Raw genomic sequence first — 22281 nt, 5'->3', positions numbered from 1 at the left:
AATATAAGGGAAAAATTCAATTTTGACACTGCAGGCATCTCTCTCTTTCAAGCTTTAAAGTTAGTAGAGGAACGCGAAGGAGGAAGATAAAAGGTTGGAGAGGCGTCCTAAAGCAGAGATGGTATCAGGTCTTTTCCTGGGATCTGTGCTGAGAGGGGCGGATGAGGATCAGCGAGCTGCTGATGAAGACTTCTCTTCCAGCAGAAAAGAGCGGCCTCACATTCACTTTAATTAGGGCTTGTGCCAAGCATTCACACATAAAATAGGGGGGGGGGGGAAGCACGTCTTTTATGTGCTGAACAAAGGTTCAACATTTAACATGGCACTATGCTAATGCAGTTAAAGCACATTTTCTTTTGATTATCACAGTGGTGTTGTTGTCTAATTATTATTTTTTTCCAAACAAGAACCCCTCAAAAAGAAAAAAAAAAAAAAATCACCCCAGCCTGATACCTGCACCCATTAGTACAACCATTAAAAGAAACGGTGTGGATAATAACCATCCTTCCTTAGACTGAAATCTCTTCATGAGCTCAACATTCTCCAGTTAAAAACATATTAAAAAAAAAAAAAAAAAAAAACCCTAGGCCACTTCAGACTGCTGGAAAATGTTTTAATGGGTTAATGCAGGCATTCTTGCAGACAACAACTTCATCTTTTTGTTTTTTTCTTTTTTTTGCTTCCAACATTTCAACATCTCAACATGACGCTGAATGATGAGTAATATCATGTAAAAATGATGCTACTCGTAATTTACAAAATCCTCTGAAGTGTCTGTCACGCCACAACATACAAGACGGACCGAATAAAAAATGACAACCCCTCATTCAAACACAGAACAACATTGCCAGTAGAAGTGATGCTCAGCATCCTACAGATATCCAAGCATGTTAGAGGAAGATTTTGCACATACTCAATTAATTTTATTCTGCACAAATATGTCAGATAATTGCAGAAAAAAAATGGTTAAAACAAAATTGGTACTTGGACACTTTCTTTTGACAATAACATGACCATGCATTAGTCTCTCCACTTTTAGTTAACCACAATATATTGAGAATATATAATATTTGCATGTTGGCAATACTAAAGAAACAAATTCTCAAAATTGAATCTATAACAGTTCACAGACGTATGATCTGGAAAAAGTCATTCAAATGGGAGACTGAGTAAATATGTCCATATACTTCCAATGTTTTAATATATTAGGGCCAAAGTACAGACACTTTTGTCTTACATGTTTCACAAGGATCGACACTGTCTTCATAATGGCAGATCACTATTTCCCCCCACAAATACGCAATAGGACACACTTTCTTGTACATTGGTCTTTTGAAGATGGTTCAACTGTCATTTACATAGAAATGGTGCCATCAATATGGGGCATACACATCTTTTAAAAAGTGTAAAGAACTGACCTTGCACTGAAAGTGTTCATGCTTTTTAATGTCTAGTCACAAAACGGGCTAAACATTACAAATATATAATATTTCCCATTTAGTTAAACCTTTGTTACGTTCCTATAGAACTCCATATCAAAATGACTATTCATGGGAACTAGTGCAACCTGGAGGAGGCCTGGTCTTTGTGACAAGGCAGGCACAGAGTAAAATAGACAAAGTACTCCAGAGCAGCTCCAGAGCAATGGCAGATATATTAAGGCCATTTTGAAAATTACAGGAAAAATAAAACTGTAGCAGAGAGCTTGACTTGCTACCCAGTCTGAACAGAATTCAGTTCGGGCAGCAAAGCAAGCAAGCAACACCGAGTGAACCAATTTTTTTTTTCCTCCCCCCAGTCAATTGATGTCAGTCTTCCACGTGCCAGCCTCCCCCACATCCCTGGCCAGAAAGCCCCACTCTTCTTTATTCAAGTGTGTTCAGTTTTGGTGGAAATAAAGAGTGGCATCCTTGCTAGTCCTTCTTTTTTGTAAACCCATGCTTCACACCTCCAGTAAAGTCCTGGGACACAGTCGGGCAGTCAAGACTGTTTTAGGCGCTTCCTGGGAAGACCGAAGGGTGGGCACTGTGCTGAAGCCAGGGCACGAAAGGCTTCGGCTACCAAGTGAGGATGGGACTGGATCATTGACTTCCAGCCTGCAGTCTCCATTATATCTGTAGCATGACTGTAAGCACATGCAAAAATGAAGTCAGATACTCAGACATGATAATCTGCACATTAAAAACCAATAAACATAAATGAGATTGTAATGACTAAGCAAATAAGTGGGATTTGATTTGTGAGTTGTATGCTAAACTTGAAAAAGGGCCATTAGTGCTTTCCGCACACATGCATAAACTAAAATTAATAGAGCGGTGGAATGCGTCGCGCTGTGAATACAACAGAGAGAAATAAGCTTAATATTTCAAGGTGTCCTGTAACACTGCACTACATCATCTGGAAGAGAAGTAAGAAAAAAAAATCTTCCCACGGCAACCACCTGCATTCTTTTTAAAATTCTACAAATATTCCATTTCCAGGGTTTATCCAGGAATGAGTCTATTAATAACTTGGATACAAAGATATGGAGCTTCAAACTGAAAAGGCAAATAGCACTCTGTCTACCTGGGCTAAAACAATGAATTCTAATGCATCTGGTTGGGGAAAGAGATAAGAGTGTGGTATTAATCTTGTGTCACATATATCAGCTAATTACATACTTGCTATTCCAGTTCTTTCCATCTTTACAGCCCAGCTGTCTCAGGACACTGCACCTATGGCAAGGAGATAAAAAGGTAAGCATTCAGGGCTGGTAAACAGAAATGGCAGCAGGAATTTATCACTGGAGTTTTTTTTTTCTTTTTTGCGATACTTGCCTGTTGATAAAATCTATGGCTTGTGCTTTGAGCTGCTCGGCACTGTGCAAGTCAGCCAGGATGAGGGTGTCGGCCACATTCTCCACTGAAAGGCTGTTGCACAAGGCCTCTTCACACATAACCTTTAAACGCTCAAGAGCATACTGGGGTGGAGGTGATGGAACGAGGGGGGGAACACAGAGAGCAGCGATTATAGTCTACACGTTAAATAAATGCCGGTGACTTACGGTTTTATCACAGTTAGTGCAAATGCACATTAAGACTACGGATGCAATCATTTACTGGAATGGATGACTCAGCAATCCTAATAGAAATGGAGAAAAAATGACGAGGATCCAAAATGCTGAAGCAGAAGGCTCTCTAATAAGCATTTTAAAGAAAACTAAAAGCACTACCTTGCAGTTCTATGCCTCTGTCGACCAGTAGAGTTGCAGTTTACATCCAGTTTAAACTTATGAGTTATGTAAGGGAGAATGAAGAAATTTGTGTTGTGTTTACAGTACAAGTGTGCAAAAACTCTATGTCCTCATACTTGGAGATGCTTTACCATTAGAGGTGATTACAATAAAGGAACCATTAAACATGTTGAGAACGGATGTTTACGGGAATGACAGAAAGCTCACTCAGTACAGTTTTGATTCTTCTAACAGTTTATCCTTTTCCAGCTACACAATAACAGCCCTAGACGAAAATATTAGACAAATCAGTCTCAACACAGAAGAGAAACCACATCACCATATCAGCAACCTTAGTTAAATCAGCCCTTTAAAGTTTGAAAAGCTGCCTACAAGTATGTGTTTGGAAGCACACACTGTGGATGAGCACATCCCCCCCCATAAATACATAAATAAATAAAGGTAAAAAATACAGACTACGACGGCTAACAGCTACATAATTACAGAACTGACCGCATTAGCCCTTAAGCCTCATTGACTTACATATAGTGTTGCATATTCCATTCACTGAACAGCTGGAGGCTTCAAACGCTCACAAGGTACACTACTGTCCATGACAATACTGCATACAATTACCATTTCAGCTTTACAGTTTCACTCTTTAAGTTACTAGTGAGTTAGTAACTGAATACAATACAAAGCAAGACCATAAGACTATAAGGTTAATTTTCTACTTTTACAAGAGAAACTGGCAGTAGATGTCTGGTCAAATAAAAGCATAATCTCACTGGGCACTTACTTTATCTGCAGCTGCCAGCAAATTGTCTGCCATTTTCTCCAAATTTGGCGCTTTGCCTGTATAGATGAAGCCCATCATTTCCTTAAAGACATCAGGATCCACATCACTGATGTCAACACGGTTCTGCAAATTTAGACGGCTTTCTTTAGTGCACAGAACCTAGTATGTATATATACACAAAAGCAATAACAGTACTGAAAGGATTTGCTGAGGATGTGACAATTAAAGTTTTACTCCTACCTTTTTACTCTCCTCCATTTCATGTTCAAACATAGCATTAAAAACTGGTGACCTCGCTGCAAAAAAAAAAAAAAAAAAAATGCATAAAAATATATATTAAAAAATATACACTTTTGACATTTACCAATGACTCGTCAACAATATTGAGCACATTAGCAAAGCAAATAAAAATGTCTTAATTCATCCAGGAATATAAGCATCAATGTCACATAAGGAAACAGCACATAAATTACTAAGATCTTAGAAGACAGATGTAAAAAGTCCACAAATATCTATACTATTAAAATAAAATGCTGCAAAATTTATATTGCTGCCACTTTGTTAGCACTTCCTCTTTGAGCACTGAGGCTTCCACCATGTCTAATGAAGATGAACTAGGGAGCAGAGCCAGCCTCTCAATCTCCTGAATCTTACAGTCATCTGGGTCAAGCAGGGCCAAGCAGGGGTAGTGGTGTGGATTAGCACCCACTGCAGAAGTAGGCCGCTACAAATCAAGCCATGAACACAGACTGCTCGTAGTCTTTCGAGGTACTTATAGCTCTCCACAGAAGCTGTTCAGAGGCGGCACAGATGTGTCTGTCTTGGCCCATTTTGAGGGCTTTTCTCTGAGTTGTTACAAACTTAAGTTGTGGAGGCCAGGGAGGTCTTACCTGCAAGGATGGATTTGTGGGCTTTGAACTCCTGCCCTCCCACATAGAGGCTGCAGTCTGTGAAGCGTGAACACTCCCACAGGTTCCCGAGGTCATCAGACAGCTGACACTCTGGTACCTTCAGCATGTTCATGTTAGACTGGCCTGAAATGTTAACAGAATCCTGGACAACACTAACCTGTATAGCAGAGAGAAAAAAAAACAAAAAAACAAACAAACTAAAGCTGTTGTATCAAGTCAAAACATGCTAACAAATCCAGCAGCAAATATGTAGCAAACATTTAGCAGCCAATATGTGTTTGATTTCTTTCTTTTTAGTGTGTATTATCCAGACTAGGGAACCTACAATTTGGATGGCAAAATGCTTGAAAACATACAACCACTTAAATCCAAAATTAATTAACTTTGCTGACATCCCTAATTGATGGGAAGAGACAGTTTGTCTTTAATTTGAATGCAATTTATTTATCAAAGTGGCAATTTCTCTGAAACTGTTTAATCCTTCTGGAAACGCCGGCTGGCAAATTGTAATCCTAGCAATACTAACTCAATTGCACGTACATGAAAATTCACTGCCACCTCACTTAACTTGTCCCTTGAAAGAAGATTTCAGTAGATGTTCATTCTTCTTGACACACCAAATTCAATTATTTCAGAAAACAAGATCCAACACAAATGATGTGTGATGGGGGAAGCATTTCTTTTGCCAACAGTTCAATGTCATTTGAAGCAAATCCTAACAATAAGTTGCACCACAGCATGCACTCAGGTGTAATGTGGTCATGTCAAGAGCTCTAATCCATTAAAAGGTCGCAACATGGGTGTAATTAAGTTCATATAAGAGTGGTCTAATGTTGAAGACTTCATTTAAAATTTAACATAACAAATGAATACTTTATAAAGCCATATATAACACAACAACTGGTACAAAAAAAAAAAGAAAAAAAAAAAAGAGAAGACAACCAGGTTCTTTCCACTAGCCAAATGTTAGTGGAAAGAACCCAATATGAATTTAATCGCTTACAATTTTTACAATCGATAGAACTTTTGACTGCAATCGAGTAGAGAAATTGTGGTTCATGTCATTTGTAATGTTGCTAAATATAATGACCAAAAAAGACAAAATGGTAGCACTTTAATTTGAAGAATAAAAGGAAAGATTACCTCACAGAACAGGGTGAGCTTGTCATCTGGTAAAAGTCCATTGGCTTCATCAAGGAGGAAATCTCTCCGTATAAATTTTTTGAAGCCCCAGTCTTTGCCTTGGACAAATCTATATGCTCTTTGGCTTTCTGCAACCAAGAGGAAAAAAAAACAAAATTGCAGTCTTGTTATAGCTTTTACAAGTAGGGAATGAAAAGGAACCCAAAAAACACTCAAAATCCTGCACTCACCCATTGCTTTTGTCTCCTCTCGTTTAGCATTCAACAAAGAAAATTTGAACTTTGCTCTGACTTCACTTTTTGGACAGCTAACAAGAAGTAAATACAATGACAAATAATCTTTGCTTTCATCATCAAGTCCCTTTGGATTGACTCGCAGACACCTGCCAAGCGAACAGATAACACTGCACGTCAGTTATCATACAAACTTAAAACAGTACTGCGACGCGCCCTTAGGCGCAATTTTCATGTTTCTGAGCAGCTGTGTGTAATTATCACCTATGTGCAGAGTTCACATACTGAAAACAAATATACTTTTTATTGACATGCTGGTTTGTTCTAGAAAATTCTAGGAACTCAATCAGGCAAAAAATTTGATATAAATAGTAAAAAGCTAAACCATGTTTACATTTCCAAAACTCTAAAAGCTATTCAACACATCAGTGATTTTCATGGCCACAGAAACTAAAGGGAAGAAGAAAAAACAACAAACATCTAGCAGCAGTAAAAGGTTTATCTTGAGTACTAACCATTTCATTTTGTCATTAGGGCCAGAAGAGAAAGTTGAGCTCTTCAACACTTCTCCCATTTCCTCTCTGCAAAAGCTAAAGTTGTTTATGGTCCACATGTAGGAAAACTTCACAACTTTGACCTTGAACAAGAATAAGACACATACAGACCCATCAGACCCCTAATGTGAAACTTAACATACTCCCACAGTAAATTCTGATCACTTGGAAAGTGTCACTATGGGGAGAGAGAAAAAAAAAATCCCAAAAGATGTAAAATTGTAACATTAATGAAGACCAAATTCAATTTAGCTGCTGTTGTATGGTGTAATCTTTTGTATGCTGGATTACTGTTGATATTTAACAGCTGTGCCACCCCCGACCTCAGTAATAATATTCTTAGGAGAATAAAATACAGGAAAATATGATTTTAAAACTAACATTAAAAAAAAAATCTGCATTTAAAGTGGCAACCAAGAAGCTTTCATTTTTCTAATGCCTGTAGGGTCACTGCCTATTTATAATGAGATAACCTGATAATGATTTACTCTGCAATTTGCTTATTAAAGTACCAAAATATTTATATGCATGTTTATAATATTAGAAATACTGTGGCTCTGACAACATACTTGGGAGTAAAACGCTGTATTAAGTTACCCCAAATGTAAAATAAGCCGTTCTTACTGCTACAGCTTCACACTGTGTGCAAGAGATGAATTGACTTTTATTATCAAATGCAAAAAGTGGGTGTAGCCAGTTAGATGAGGAGCTGCAGGTGTCAGGCTACAGCCCTGCTATTCAGACTCAGCTATGTGCAGCATTTAGGAAGGGGGGGGGTCAATATTTTTCTTTATTGCCCCCAGAATTTGGTGACCTGTAGTATTATATTTACCTTTATTTTTCATTACTACCAGTAATTACATGTGTATGAGATTGCCACTTTAAATACAATTATATAAAAAATAAAAATAGTTCTATCATTAATAGGTGCAGAAAAGAACAAAAAGAGTACTGTTGTGACCATACCTGTGTGTAACACCAGCTCTCTGCCACAGGTCCACTTGACATCTCCCCAGGAGGAGGAGGAGTGGGAACCCGTGACATCGCTGGCTCTGTGGTACCACTCACTTGCGTCCTTAAAGCACTAACATTACAAGAAAACAATAAACAACGAGTATTTCTCGAGAATTAAACAGCATAAAGTTTAGCTTTCATGAATCAGCCTGGAAACACATTTGAAACATGAGTAAACAAAATGAAAATGAAACCATCCTCATGTACAGTTAACTGTATTCTCTGTACTTTTCCTTTATGTAAAAAGTACCATAACTTGACAGCCAGTCACCCTAAAAGCACATCTCCAAAGTTTGAGTAAAGCTATAGTCAGCGTGATTTATTACAAATATGATTACAGCAAGAAAAAAAAGAAAAGCTTCAATGAAAACAGCCAATATTACATAACTAAATAAATCAAAAGGTTATCTTTCAGCAGTTGTGGCTGGCAAAAAAAGGGTCAAAACAATGTTGGCTGTTCAGAACAGGAATTGAAGCAGGATTTATAGTTCGTCCGAACTGTATGTCTAATGTTTGGACACCTACAAGACATGCCTCTCCACAAATTTCTGAAAAAAATAAAATACAATTTAAAAAAAAAAATCAAGTGCTCCATACTATTTTTATAACAATGGCAAGATACAAATGCCATTTTTATTTCACTTATTCAGTGCATGTTTATGACAGCAATATACCAAAACCTACATATAACTGCTCATATTTATCAGAGCTGGATCACACAGTTTTATTTTTATTTTTCTCCTAACGTAAGATCATTTAAGTTCATATTTTCTTGCAGTAAGTTCAAAAGTCTCTAAAGCCCTGTGATCCTTATCACACTTTCTTGGAGTAAATTTCTATTAAAAATGATGAAACTGGTCATGTTTTTAGACAATTGGCAAACATCCCTAGCATTAATCATCTTTTGTACCTCCCTCCTACCATGTGCTACATAAAAAAATTAAGTAAAATTTCTTTAATTTCCAATATTTAATTTGAGCCCAAAAGTGTTCCAATTCTGAGACAATATCCAGTGTCAAAGGGCAAGCTGATGTCGCCATTTCCATGTTTTATAATACATTATACTAATAATGTAAACTTAATCTTAAATGCATAAATGTTTTACCTAAAAATGTTCTTGTACTCCTCTGTGTGTGTTATGACTTTGCTTAACCATAGCACACGATCATACATTATGTAGTTTTATCACCTAAAGAAAACATTTCGTTAAATAAAAACCAGCGGTCAGTGAATTTGCTGTAGACACAGTATGACTGAAACTGTTTTGGATTATTGTAGACTCCGATGAGACTTCTTTCTATGTCTCTATAAAAATATATCGTGATATGATTGCTATATCAATGCTATACATTTACACTCCCTACTCTGTTACTTTGGTACCTAAAAAATGGAGCTACTTCCACAATTTCCAAATAAGAACAGAACTTTTAAAAATTTCCAAGAAAACTGTTCCTGCTACAGGTGGAAATAGCAAACATATTTTACCTTCTGAGATTTAAAAAAAAAAAAAAAAAAAAAAAAAACACACTGCAAGTACAACCAGGCTAAGAAGGACGAGACAGCAGGCGCTGACGATTTCCGACTCAAAAGAAAACAAATGACTCCACCAAGCATCACAGGAAGACTTTCTGCTTGCGCTCCATATGACAGCAAGGGCAAACAGTGGATGGAAATCACTGACGCGCTTACATGGTGGAACCATGTAATAAAGAAATAAATAAAAGCTGGACCCAAGATGCAACATCCTAGGTGGAAGATTTTCTCCTTTATTCTGTACAGTATTGTACAGCTATGAGTTTATGTCACTGTAGTTATTGTTAAAATTTTCAGGAAAAACACTACCGAGCAACTTGTTTGCTTACAGCTAAATCATACTGTCACTACTATTGCACTATAAACGCTGCATTGTTTTAAATTAGGAAGTATGTCATCAGTGACAGTAGCTCACTGGAAAAGCAGAATGGAAAATGCTCATCATTTACTTGCACTTATAAATGCTGCTGCCTGCAAGCATCATTTAAACATCTTTCAGTATTTTTTTACCTTCTCTGTAATGTCAGAATTATCGCTATGGCAAATTTCCTAGAAATATTGTGATATAATTTGCAAGCTATAGCGCTCACTCATGCTAATGTGTATGTGCGGTTTCCAGTATAAAGCCTTGTATCAGTGCTTTGAGTAGTCAAACTGAATCTACACAATCAAGTCTGCACACATCTGAGCCTAGTGCCCTAAAGAGCAAGAACCAACTCCTTATAATCACCTCTTGAATGGTTGAAATGTACACAGATGGATGTTTTTAGGTTATCACTGGATCCTTCATGACCTTATCCTGATGTTACATACTAGAAAAAAAAAGGAAACAAATATTAGGCCTTGAATATAGAGCTGTTCAACCTATCTAGTAGTAACTGCAGAGCCCCCATGCTACAGAAGCATCTAGAAATGAAGAAAATGCTCATAACAAACCCGTCACATTTATCCCCCCCAAAAAGTCAAATTGAACCACAGGAAAGTGATTGCTTAAATAAATAAATAAAAATCAGTCGTGAATGCCACGTTATTAAAAACTGAGTGCAGCACTCACGACAACATACTGGTTATCCGGATGAGTAATTTAGGTTTGTAGTATTTTGCTAAACGTTAACGATAATTTAGGACAATTTATCGCTCGCCACATCCTTTAGGTGGCTGCTCGGCTGATAGGTCTGTGTGTTAAACTTAAGATTCACCTGCAACTTTCTTTGGCCAACACATTAGCTGGAGTTGTGCTACCTCGCCTGTAACACAACACAGATGATGCTATGCGGACTAACATTCAACTAGCTGGATTGCATTAGCTAAAAGTTACACCGCAGGAGTTGTATTGAGCCTCACAACTTACATTACCCAATACGGTTTTCCAGATGTAAACAAGTGTGACTAACAGTAAGTTAGTATGAAAAACATTAAAAAAATAAATAGCAAATAAAGCAACAGCTCAATGTTAGCTAAAGTATCAATACAAATTTCCAGACCATCATTTACGCCGCTTCACCATATGTCGTCATTTAACAACAAACTTGCTCAAATAAGAACAGTAATAAAAGGGGAAGCATCATATTTTAGATATTTATCGATTTTATGTTCAATATGTATGTAGCTAACCTTTTCATTAGCAAGCTTAACTTCACTTTAGCAGACCGCAAATACGGCGAACAGTCATCAGCTAGCACACAACATGTTAGCAATAAATCTGTTCGCATGTTTCCCAGCACACTTAGATCAGTTGTATTACTTCTCATCTGCGACACAAAATAACTAAAGATACCTCAAGTTGATTCCGTGCCGTGTTGTTTAGACCCCGCATTAGCCGGCGTGAAACAAAAGGGCCTTCGCTGAGACAGGATGCTACCTAACGAAGCGCTTTGGTTCAGCCTGCTGGTGGGAAAACAACATCGGCTAACTAGCGGCTAGCTAGCTAATCTCTACACTGGCTGCTGGCAAAAAAGTTTAAAAAGACGTGGTGACTGCGTACCTCTCAATTTCATACTCCCACATATATCGAATAACGCATAAAGCTTTGTATTACACCTGCTCCTTTCACGGTCCGTCACTTTGAACTCTTTTTCATTCAGTCTCTTTACAAGGTTTCTTTGTCTAATTTATATCTCTGCTAGCTTACATTTGTCTAGCTGGCTGGGGTAGCTTGAATGGCTAGAAAATATAGCTACTGCGCAGGCGCGAAATTTGGATAATGTCCACAAACTGATCATGTCTTCCTCCATCTCAACTATAATAATACTAATAATAATACTACTACTACTGCTAATAATAATAATAATAATAATAATGTTCCCCTTTCAGCTAAACTTTGATCTTAAAAACTGAAAATAGCAGTGGTTACTCTGGAGACTAGATAGACCTATTGATTAGGCTATTCAGGCAATAGGATTACAAACATACACAAATACACACACACATAAGTGTGAATCTTTGCCATTTTGAGACACTGGATAGTATAGTACCTCATCAGCATCCACGTGGACTTATAATACTTATTTTAGATCAAGTAACTTGTAAGTTCCATGTTTGTAATTGGGTTCTTGAGACCTGGATTACAAGTGTGTGTGCCTGTAAAACCCTATTAGCCAGCAAGTGTTGTTTAAATTTTTTTTTACATATGAATCAATTGACTTGACTTGGTAACTTTGGGAAAGGATTGTGCACTCATATATTTATACATTTACCTACAGGTTCTCACATCTTTTTAGGGTTATTTCATTTTTGCTGGTGAGAATATACACATTGCCTTACAACAAAATTAAGTACATTGCAGTACAAATAAATGAGTAGTTTAAACTTAAACACCCCCCCCCCCCTCTCTCTCTTTTCCCCTTTAAAAGCACCTCTGTGACTCTGTGTTGGAAAGTTTCTTCTTAGCTTTAGATCTCATGAGATCCAGTCTGAAGAAGCTAAGAAGAAACTTAGCTGATATTTTAACTTGCATTGATAACGCCAGCTCTTAATGAGATTGCTATCACTATTCAATCAGCACTATAGTGGTCCTTCCCAGGTGGTAATGGTCCTGACCAAGAGCAATACAAGAAGTATGGCCCTGCAAGTAATATGGTTTCTCTTATACCCCCAAGCTACTATTCTAATGATGTGTCAGCTAAAGTTCAGCAGCATAATGCTCAGCCAGCAGTGTTGGGAAGGTTACTTTTAAAATGTATTCCACTACAGATTAAAGCGCCAAAATGTATTGTTTTGTAACGTATTCCATTACGTTACTCAATGAAAGTAATGTATTCTGAATACTTTGGATTACTTAATATATTATCATGCTTTTTACAACTACATAAATGTACTATTGCTGTGTGATTACTGTTACTGAAGGTCTGCGGCTCCGAACCGTAGTAAAGGGACCTCTGGCTAATATGTCCGGTTTGTAGCTGAAAACTAGCTTTACTTTGTTGTCTGGGTCAACTTTGCTAGCAGTTGAAAGGCTGCTCCAACGGAGCTTATTGTTTTAGAGGAAAACACGAACACAGTGTACAGTCGAGTATTAATAGCTTACTTACAACTGGGCTTGTCAGGCACTCTTTTTGGCTGCAGTGGTTATTATTATATTTACATGCTTCCAGCTCCTGTTTCTGCAGGGTGACAACTCCCTCCTCGCGCTCACGGACACATGGTAAATGACCGATTGTTCAGTCGGACGTCACTAGCCGTGTCTGGACCTAAACTCCGCTGCAGGTCCATATATCAAACCATCACTATGGCATTACTGAGAGTTGAAAAACTGTCTAAGTCTTTCATCTTTAATAAAATGATCAGCGTTCTGCTCTACCAGGTGTAACAATTGAGTTTAACATCCAGGCATCCATGAAAACGGAATTTATGACATTTAATGGAGTTAGAAGTTAGCAGGGAGTTAGCTCGCTAGCTTCTATCTAAATACAATATAGCATGTCTGCGGGGTTTTGGAACGTACAGCTCTGTTATCACTTCCAGCATAAATGAAGACAGAAAACTAAACAGCAGTGAAGTTTGTAGGGTTACTGAAGTTGGGCTAGCTGGTATATAATGATGTGCTACGTGACCGCTAGCGACACAGCTATGTTAGCATAATATAAACAAGCTAACTTTTTTTCCACTCGATAAAAGTTAACGTGAGTGTTCTCGGTGGTCAGGAACAAATGTAATCGCATGGCAGGATGCTGTAAAAGGACCAAACTTCAGCCAGGAGAACAACTGAGATAATCCATCCACAATACGAGGTTAGTCATTCATGTACTGCTGCATGGGCTGGGCTGCAGTTACATCCTAAGGTTTTAAAAACTGAGCTTAAATAAATGATTAGCGGTAATAAAAGCCGAGGGAGGTCAACAGGGATCACTGACTGTTTTAGGAGCTTTTTGAGATCAAATAGAAGAAAATACATAACATTAAACATGTTAACAACACAAAAGCCATATTAAACGCAGACTACTTTAGACCCGGAAGTAGGATTCGTCGCGTCATCACTGAACAACCGGATAGCGCTTTACTAGTCCCTAAGGACCCCAAAGCGCTTGACACAACCAGCCATCCATTCACACACTGGTGATGGCAAGCTACATTGTAGCCACAGCCACCCTGGGGCGCACTGACAGAGGCGAGGCTGCCGGACACTGGCGCCACCGGGCCCTCTGACCTCCACCAGTAGACAACGGGTGAAGTGTCTTGCACAAGGACACAACGACCGAGACTGTCCAAGCCAGGGCTCAAACCAGCAACCTTCCGATAACAAGGCAACTCCCAACTCTTGATCCACGATCGACACGTGTAGTCCATTCTCCCTGCAGCACAGACTACACTGACCATGATGCTACATTCTTTAGAGCTACCCCTGTAGCATTCTGCCTATTAGCTTAGCACAACAACAACAACAACAACAACAATAAGGCGCTCTCTCCCGCATGAAACACACTATTGCAGAGTGAGGGCGTCACCCTGTAACCAACCGTAACCTGCAGCCTGGAACAACAGAACGTAGCTGTCAAACAAAACCCAAACAGTCCTGACCCGCCACAATATGAAACAGGAAAATACCTCTGTGTAATCCATTTATTTCAACAAAGTAACTGTATTCTAAATACCACCTTTTAAACGGTAACTGTAACGGAATAGAGTTACTCATATTTTGTATTTTAAATACATGTATTCCGTTACTCCCCAACACTGTCAGTCAGTTATCAAAAATGTGCAAAATGAGCATCACAAACTAAAATTAAAAAGGCTGGCTGTTCATATGGTTAGTCTTAAGGAGAAATAACATGTGTAATCACTTTTACTTCTGTCGTGAGAGTAAACAGATTTCTGTATAATACTGTACTAACTACCACACTGATGTGGAAGTTTTTATTTCAGCATTTTACTGATTTTACACAGGGATGTATTCAGATTCATGGTATAAGTTAGGTCCATGTGGGATTTTTTTTCTTTAAGAACTGTATTCCGAAGGAGGAGAATTAATGTATTAAATCACATGAAACACGAGACCACCTGCAAACAACGTGTGTGTTAGGCTATAACATCACAGGCTGGAGAAAAAACTGGGGGGAAAAACCCATTCAAATAAAGAAATCTAATGTATTTACACTACAGATGAAACTTCCCACTGCGTCTTCTCATTGTTTCTTCTTTCTACTTCTGATGTTGCTCATTTAGCAAACACAAAGCAGCTTCTGGTATGCCATTCTCTGAAACAAAACTCTGTTAAGGCTCCCTGCAGGCCCGTGATAACTAATTCCCTTTCAGATGGATGGACACTATTGTACAGAATGAGCAATAAGTGGCCTTCTTGCACTAGTCTCGATTCACAAGTAAATATGTTACAGTTTTTGAATGTTTGCACCATATAATGACAAAAACACCCAAATATCTGAGCCGGTTGGGTTTTAGTCAAATATACTGTAAACACAGCAGTGAAATGTCACATTTTGCAGCCCACATCAAATGCCTTTAATATCACAGCGATGATACACTGACCCATTTTGAAGTGGAAGGGATGGATGATAAGATCACAGCTGAAGAGGCGATGCTTATCGAGCATTTAAATCAGTTTAATTTAAGGGCAGGGAAACAGGCTTTACTGAACGTGACCACAGGCAACATAATCTAACAATTCAAGAATAGGACGGCTCAAGAATAATCATTTCATTGTATTAGTCTGTTAGACTTTTAACAGCCCCGGCTTTTCATTAGTGTGTATGGTGCACAGTACATACACTTGGTGCATTAAAATTTTCATTTACAAGTAAATAAATAAATAAAAGCTTATTTCTTCAGATTGCTTTTCATATTTTCTATGTGTCGCTTAGTAGTTTATGTATGGCATTTGTTGAAACTCACCCAAGGTACTATCCACCTGCTAATGCTAGCTCCAAAGCCGTTGTGCGCTCTGACTCAAAGTTAGAACAGGATGATTCCTATTCTATAGACATTCTGCAAAAGATATATCATGTAAATTGTAAATTAGGTTGTTTTCAGTATTTTTGCTTGTTTAAATAAAGAAAATAAGTAATATCGATCATATTCTTGGCTCGTTGAGATGAATCTCTGTTTAATCTCTGTCATATCTGCTGTATTGATCATGTATGAATAGGCCTCTGCAATAATGTACCCTTGAACAATGACTGTAGCAGTCCTCTACTGCCAATCTCAAGTACTTTTCTAATTAAAAAAAAATTCAAGTTATCACTGATATTATTACTGACAAGTATTCAGTGCTTTGAGTGATGGAGACTGATATAGACAGAACTTATGAGCAGGAGAAAAAAGGGCTACAGTGCCAAGATGAGTCCCAGTGACCTTATCAGAACATGGCGGCGAGAGAAAAATTGATTTTGACATTAGTCACATACTTTTTTTCCAGACTGCTTTGGAAATAGTCATAATACTGAACAATGGAGATTGTAGAAAAGCCCGAGAATCCAGCGTTTCTTCTAATTTGATTTTAATCTATGTAATAAAAATTCAAATAATCATTGGATGGAAAGTGAAATCTAGTAGTTGATCAAACAGATCATTAGACCTTGAGAAACTTACTTGTGTAGTAGTTTTCAACTCTTCCACCTTCTGCAAATATTCTGTGAGGATGTTTTGTATTTTGTTTTATAGTCATTATACTAAAAAAAAAAAGACTACAGAATAATTTATTTATCCCAAGTTAGAAATTACTTACTTTTTCATATGGAAAAAAAAAACTCACTTCACTGACTTTTGAGTTTCTTTGAGACTTCTTTTCCTTTCCTTTTCTCCTCTTGAGCTCAAGTAGCTGGAGTGGCTTGTGTCAGGTAAAAATTAAACAAATATGTGACCTGTAGATCATTTTGCTTACAGGATCAATTCAATTAATTTGGAGATCTTAAATCATCTGCCAGACTTTCAAGTATTCACTACATATTCCTTAAGGGCTTAAGATCTTGGGAGGTTGACACCACCCACTTCTCTAGCATCAACTTGACAGAGGTTTAAATACGACAGGTTACACCTGTTGCTCCTGGATAGCTTTGCCCATGGCCACATAACTTGATTAGGTTTTAGTTTCCTTTTTTGATTTGAGTGAAATTAGAAGAAAAAATACAAAATGTCACATTTTTGTGGATATGAACTTATATATATATATATATACATACACATAGCTAGACAAAGTTTCAGAGAACATCATACCTGTACTTACATGCCTAAATGCACTTACTTTGTCACATAACTTGAAATATGCTGTCATTAGAGAAATTTATGCTTTTGTCTTGTTGGAAATTGTTTCCATTGTGGTTAATCAATGAATTTTGGCCCAAAATTCTGATATTAGAAAAGCATTTGATGTTGGTGTCTAAGGGACTGATACTTCCAAACTTCTTAATGGTGTTGTAGCGTATATGTAAAATTATTTTTGAGAGGACTAGAATTATTATTAACAACCCAAAAAAGTTCTGAGCTTCAAAACTGTAGGTTGATTAAAGGCTAGATTAAAATAAAAAAATTGAACATGGAATAATCATCTAATCCTAGCTCAGTGAAATAATCCAGCAATTCTTTACACTCTCCTTTACTTTGTTTACTGTATAACCTCAAGTCACCTTCTTAAAATAATCTTACTGGCTGACAGAGAACTGATGGATTATTTCATGAAAAATATGTAAGGTGGAAAATTTGTCTTCTCGTACCCCAAGAACATAATTTTTGCCAAAGATGTCCCATATTTAATTTCCAAGTGCATCAAAATTTTATGTAGGTGGGATATCACATCTATTGCCCATATTTACGACACTGAAATGCATGTGGTATATTAATATCTTCCAGCTGTAACATTCTGCATGACAGTTGAAGGAGACCAACTCTGTGATGCTTTTAGCCGCTAAACACTCATTTCTGTATTGTTTGTGTACTACAACTCCATGTAATTAATTATGAATTCCAGTCTGAATTTTTTCTACTGTGGCATTTAATTCCTGCTCAGTCTTATTGTTTGTGGCAAATTAAAAAGAAACTGATGATGTCACAATGACTAATAGAGTCCTGGCATCCACCATAAAAATGTTCTAATCTTTTTTTGTAAAATGAATAATAGTAAGGCAGTTGAAGTCCAAGTTGACACTTGTGTCTTGTAGTAGCCTGCAGCAGATTTCATACATGGGCTGCCTGTTTAATCCATGCACACATTTCTTAGTATCTTCATTCATTATAAGCTTGAGCCACTGTAATCCATTTTTTCCCACCAACGGTACACATAGCTCTTTTAATCTCAGTAACACTGCACTGAATGCTCAACGCAATGTCACAAGGATGTCTCCGCAGCATAGACTGTAGATTTTAGTAATCCATCCCTGCAAGCATTAATTTTAAATATATTTCTAATAAATGTAGAACTCGCTCTGTGACTGAAGGTCACCATACATTCAGTTAATATATAACATTCATTAAATCCTGCAGCATGTCGTCTGTCTGTGTGTAAATTTGTAAATTTGACTGAGATCTGAAAAACTGAAACACACAAAACCATTTTACTTTATGCTCAACTTATCTAACTTGTGCATTTTTGTTGAAGCTGAGCATTAAATTCATCTGCTATACAAAGCCAGGACTTTTAAATTGGTCGCTCATAAAATGGGTATGATCTTCATATAAGTAGCAATCATACACAAACATAGCCTAAGTTAATAACACAGATGCCGTACTTTGATGTCGTTATTGAACACTTGGATGTGAATTGCAAAAAACTTTATTCTCTAGATTAATTAGCTAACTTCTGTTCATGTGAGCCATTTTGCCTCCTGTGTGCTTTGGGTTTCATGTAAGACACTGCTTCCTTGAAAGCCTTATGTAAATAATCTTGATACAGTTTGACATTATTTGTTCACCCGATGATCACAAGACCTCCAGGGCCAGAGGTAACAAAGCAGTCCTTGCATATGTTGTGCTCTTAATATAACGTTTAAAGGGCAACCACTCGTAGGAAGAAAAGTAACAATCCTTAAATTCCTCAAACTGTAGGACGGGATCTCTATAGTGAAAATTTGACATAAGATCACACCCGACTAAGTACAGTAACATCCGAAGAATTCATTAGCACGCAAGTTCGCTTACTATTTCCAGCCTGGAATGCAAATGATTACTGAGTGTGCTCAACAGAAGTATGAAAGTACAAGCATGCTTTGTGTGTGTTAGACTGTATTTGTCTATAACTGTCAACAAGATGAAGACTAGACTACATTTAATAAGTAATTAAAGCAGAATTTCTGGCAAGGGTTCACAGACCTCTGTTGCAGCATTTGATTACTGTAAAAGAATGAAGAATGAACTAATTTGATACTAATAAGTGGTTTATAATAAAACAAGGATTTATGAACATTATCTGCATGGTTATTGTAAGGTTGCATCTGATGTTTTTAATACCTTTAAGTTCAGTAGGCAGGTGGTGATTAAATTCAAATCTGGAGACAGTGATAAGGGTTTCTTTCTTTCTTTCTTTCTTTCTTTCTTTCTTTCTTTCTTTCTTTCTTTCTTTCTTTCTTTCTTTCTTTTTGTGGCAGGTTTTGGTCAGTTTGTATGAAATTCTGAGACTCCAGCATATTTGACAAACTGGCGATATATGCCACTCTGGAAGTGTAGATAGGATCATTAATCATGAAAAAAATAATAGTGTAGATACAATATGAAGTATGCATACAGCATGGTACAGTTCTTATCGGCTGTAAGCTATGAATTGAAATTATACAATACACTTATCATTTTATATTACAGAAACTTGTAACACTGCACCACAAATGATATTATCCACAATGATTAGAAAACGTTACATCTGGCCATCTCAATATTTGTTAGCAATGAAGTAACAGTTAACTAAAGTTTAATTAACTATTTACAGTTACTTAATTATGATTATTAAAGCATTACTAATAGCTCTGAAAACCTGTTTTTGGTTTTATTAGGTTGGTAACATTTGATACCTGAGTTGTTTAGTTGAGAGATAGTAGGATTTATTTTTCAGCAAAGAATTATTCATAAAAGAAAATGATTTTTTTTTAGTAGATTCAAAACCCCATTTACAAAAATTTTGATGAGCCAAGTATCTGTAGCGTTATAACGCTGGAGTCTAACACCAGAGTTGGCAGAAAATTAACTGTGAGGGGAGTGCAAGAGTGTGAGTGTAATGAAACTCCAAACAAGATTAAATTACATTTGTTTCCATTTTCGTTCTTCTTAATTAAGTGCTTTCCATGTTTTCTGTCTCAGTGTTTGAGGCCTTTCAGAATTTTGACAGGGCTGATTATGTTGCATGAAGCAGATGCTTTGTTGCAAAGATGTCCATTGACAATTATTGCTATTCTTCATAGCTCATTTCCCATGGAGCACTGAGAGAAATTGCACACTGGCTCCATGTTATTAATAGCCCCGCTTGATATGGAAATGAGGCACTAATTTAACCAAAATGCATCTTTTTTATTCTAGTTTGATTATCAAATGAACTAAGACATTCATGAAAAAGTATTACAGTTATTAGATGTGATATTAACACTTTTCAGCCACATTCTTTCATCTTTACACTTGATTAGGGAGAAAAAAATCTAACGTCCAACTTGACAAGCTGATTTTGTATAGCACTAGTTGAGCATGTTTGCTTGTTTGTGCATGTGCGCGTGTGCGAGCGCTTCTCAAATAGAGGAACACAATTTCATCTGATTAGCCATTCTTATACAGGGCATGGATGAAGTAGTGCAAATTGAAAGCTTAGTTTTGCCACACTTTAGCTCCAGAAACACTCAAAAGGCGGTAGCTTTGGTAGGAAAGTGGAATGATGGTTAACTAACAGATCTAAATGGTAACATTTGAAAATAAAAATAATAAAAAAATTCTCAATTAACATTTTAAATCCTTTAGATAACATAATGTAATAAAAAATAATGTGCAGATAAGGTTTATATTCAATATGTCTTAATATAGCAAGATAAAAACATATGAAGGAGTCCCAGAAATTGATCATGAGAATTGGAACACATTTTGGCAGCGTAGTGTACTCGTTTTAAATGGAATGACAATAATGTTCAGCCTCAGCCTCAGTTTTACAATATCAGAGGAACACTGTTGGTGGCCTCAAGTTACCCAATTTTAAGTGGGATGAAAAAAAAGGAAGAAAAGAGGTAAGACTAAAAGACTAAAAACAGCAGAATTTCTCCTTAGATAGGCGGAAGCAGGTAATGGGTTAGGTCAGCTGAGAGCATTTTATACTTTTCTTCTCCTTCTCTCTCTCTTCTTTGTAAATGTTGATCCTAGCTTGCCTTGGCTGTACAGTCCATAGTATTTTAGGATCATGTAAACGTAAAGCAACCTTTTATTTAAGCATCTCAAGCAATGCAAACTATTTTAATATCCCCGAATGTGGAAAACATCATGTGAAAAAGTTTATTTAGAGTTTAGTATCTATCATTTATTTTCTAACTACTAAGCAACATAAGGAAAAGGTCATAGGCTTTCATAGGGAAATTTTTCTTTTTTTCCACTTCCGATTTGGAGCTACAGTAACCGTGACAAAATGAGGCAGTTAAATTTGAGCAGGCACCTCTGTACAGTGAGCATCTCATATTTGTAAACAACACTGCCGTCTGTCATGTCAGAAGTGAAGATGACTGGGTGCGAGAGTCGAGGGGGAAATAAGACATCATGATTTGATGACGAGGCGTCTCATTCCTCAAGCAGGGAGCTGATGATAACCTGTCGCTCTTCTGGTCTGCTACACCTACACACTAACAGGCTGCTGGAACCGGCTTCTTTCTGACAAGCTCCTGTCTTCTTTGCCCTTTCATCTCTTCGCTCCACAAAAGAGAGTTTAGAAGCCTTTTATCTATGCTTGGGGGTACAGTTCCTTGTCTGCCAAGAGAGGAATTCAACCAATTAAGCCTGTGGTACTATGCTTATGAACCATGCATCACAGGAAGGGCTCTAAACGTTTTCAGTATTTCACTCTGCATAATTGGTAAGCCTTATTCGAGTCAATGAAAAATAGTGAAATTCAACACATCCTGTTGTGTTGTTATATGAAAATATAGATCTTGTTTCTTGAGGTTATACCGTAGTTTGTATTATCATGTCCATTACTGAGAGACTGTCGGTGAGCAATTGCTGATCCTGGAGAGTGATAAAGAGAGTCGGGCTGTCTGCAAACTGAAAAAAAAAACAAAAAAACGAGGCTGGAGAGTCATGGAGCATACAGACCAGGAAGGTCACCAGCTGCCAAAGACGGGCTAGACCAGCTCCAGATTGTTCTCAGCTTTTCCTCTATTTACTGACACTAATGACATTGGGAAACTGTCATGGAGAAGCATATCAGAAAAAACCACAAGTACGTTAAGGACAAAGAAAGGTGCAGGCGCACTAAGTTAGCTGCCTG

The 22281-nt window shown here is 37.3% G+C and overlaps 1 protein-coding gene across 4 annotated transcripts; it reads right to left on the bottom strand.

The window, feature by feature from the left end:
* Positions 1 to 596: 596 nt before the first annotated feature.
* Positions 597 to 11588, bottom strand: spopla (speckle type BTB/POZ protein like a). Of its 4 annotated transcripts, none has more exons than XM_085434408.1 (13): positions 11383 to 11588; positions 11176 to 11285; positions 10129 to 10210; positions 7818 to 7935; positions 6813 to 6934; positions 6295 to 6446; positions 6065 to 6192; positions 4901 to 5078; positions 4251 to 4306; positions 4011 to 4133; positions 2817 to 2959; positions 2661 to 2714; positions 597 to 2125 (listed from the first exon to the last, which is right to left on the bottom strand). In XM_085434408.1, exons 4-13 carry the CDS (start codon positions 7893 to 7895, stop codon positions 1981 to 1983), a joined length of 1179 nt encoding a protein of 392 aa, XP_085290534.1. In that variant the 5' UTR covers positions 7896 to 7935; positions 10129 to 10210; positions 11176 to 11285; positions 11383 to 11588; the 3' UTR covers positions 597 to 1980. The 4 variants fall into 4 exon arrangements, with proteins under 4 accessions (XP_085290534.1, XP_085290536.1, XP_085290533.1 ...); XM_085434410.1 differs by having other exon boundaries at positions 11176 to 11282; XM_085434407.1 differs by having other exon boundaries at positions 11176 to 11588.
* Between the last annotated feature and the right edge of the window lie 10693 nt (positions 11589 to 22281).

This window comes from Copadichromis virginalis, linkage group LG16 (genome assembly GCF_057382275.1).
Source record: "Copadichromis virginalis isolate Kocher_CV1m ecotype Utaka linkage group LG16, C_Virginalis_male_GT1.1, whole genome shotgun sequence".
In the NCBI taxonomy this organism is placed as follows: Eukaryota; Metazoa; Chordata; class Actinopteri; order Cichliformes; family Cichlidae; genus Copadichromis; species Copadichromis virginalis.
Note: the sequence above shows the minus strand (reverse complement) of the source record. Positions and strands in the feature narration are given on the sequence as shown.

Bases quoted from the DNA above. Each gene is read 5' to 3' on its own strand.
- spopla (XM_085434407.1), bottom strand. From the start codon at position 7,895: ATGTCACGGGTTCCCACTCCTCCTCCTCCTGGGGAGATGTCAAGTGGA. The intron at 6,447-6,812 runs GTTAGTACTCAA...TTCGCTTGGCAG, and splicing joins CCTAATGACAAAATGAAATG to GTGTCTGCGAGTCAATCCAA. The intron at 4,134-4,250 runs GTAGGAGTAAAA...CTAAATTTGCAG, and splicing joins AAATGGAGGAGAGTAAAAAG to AACCGTGTTGACATCAGTGA.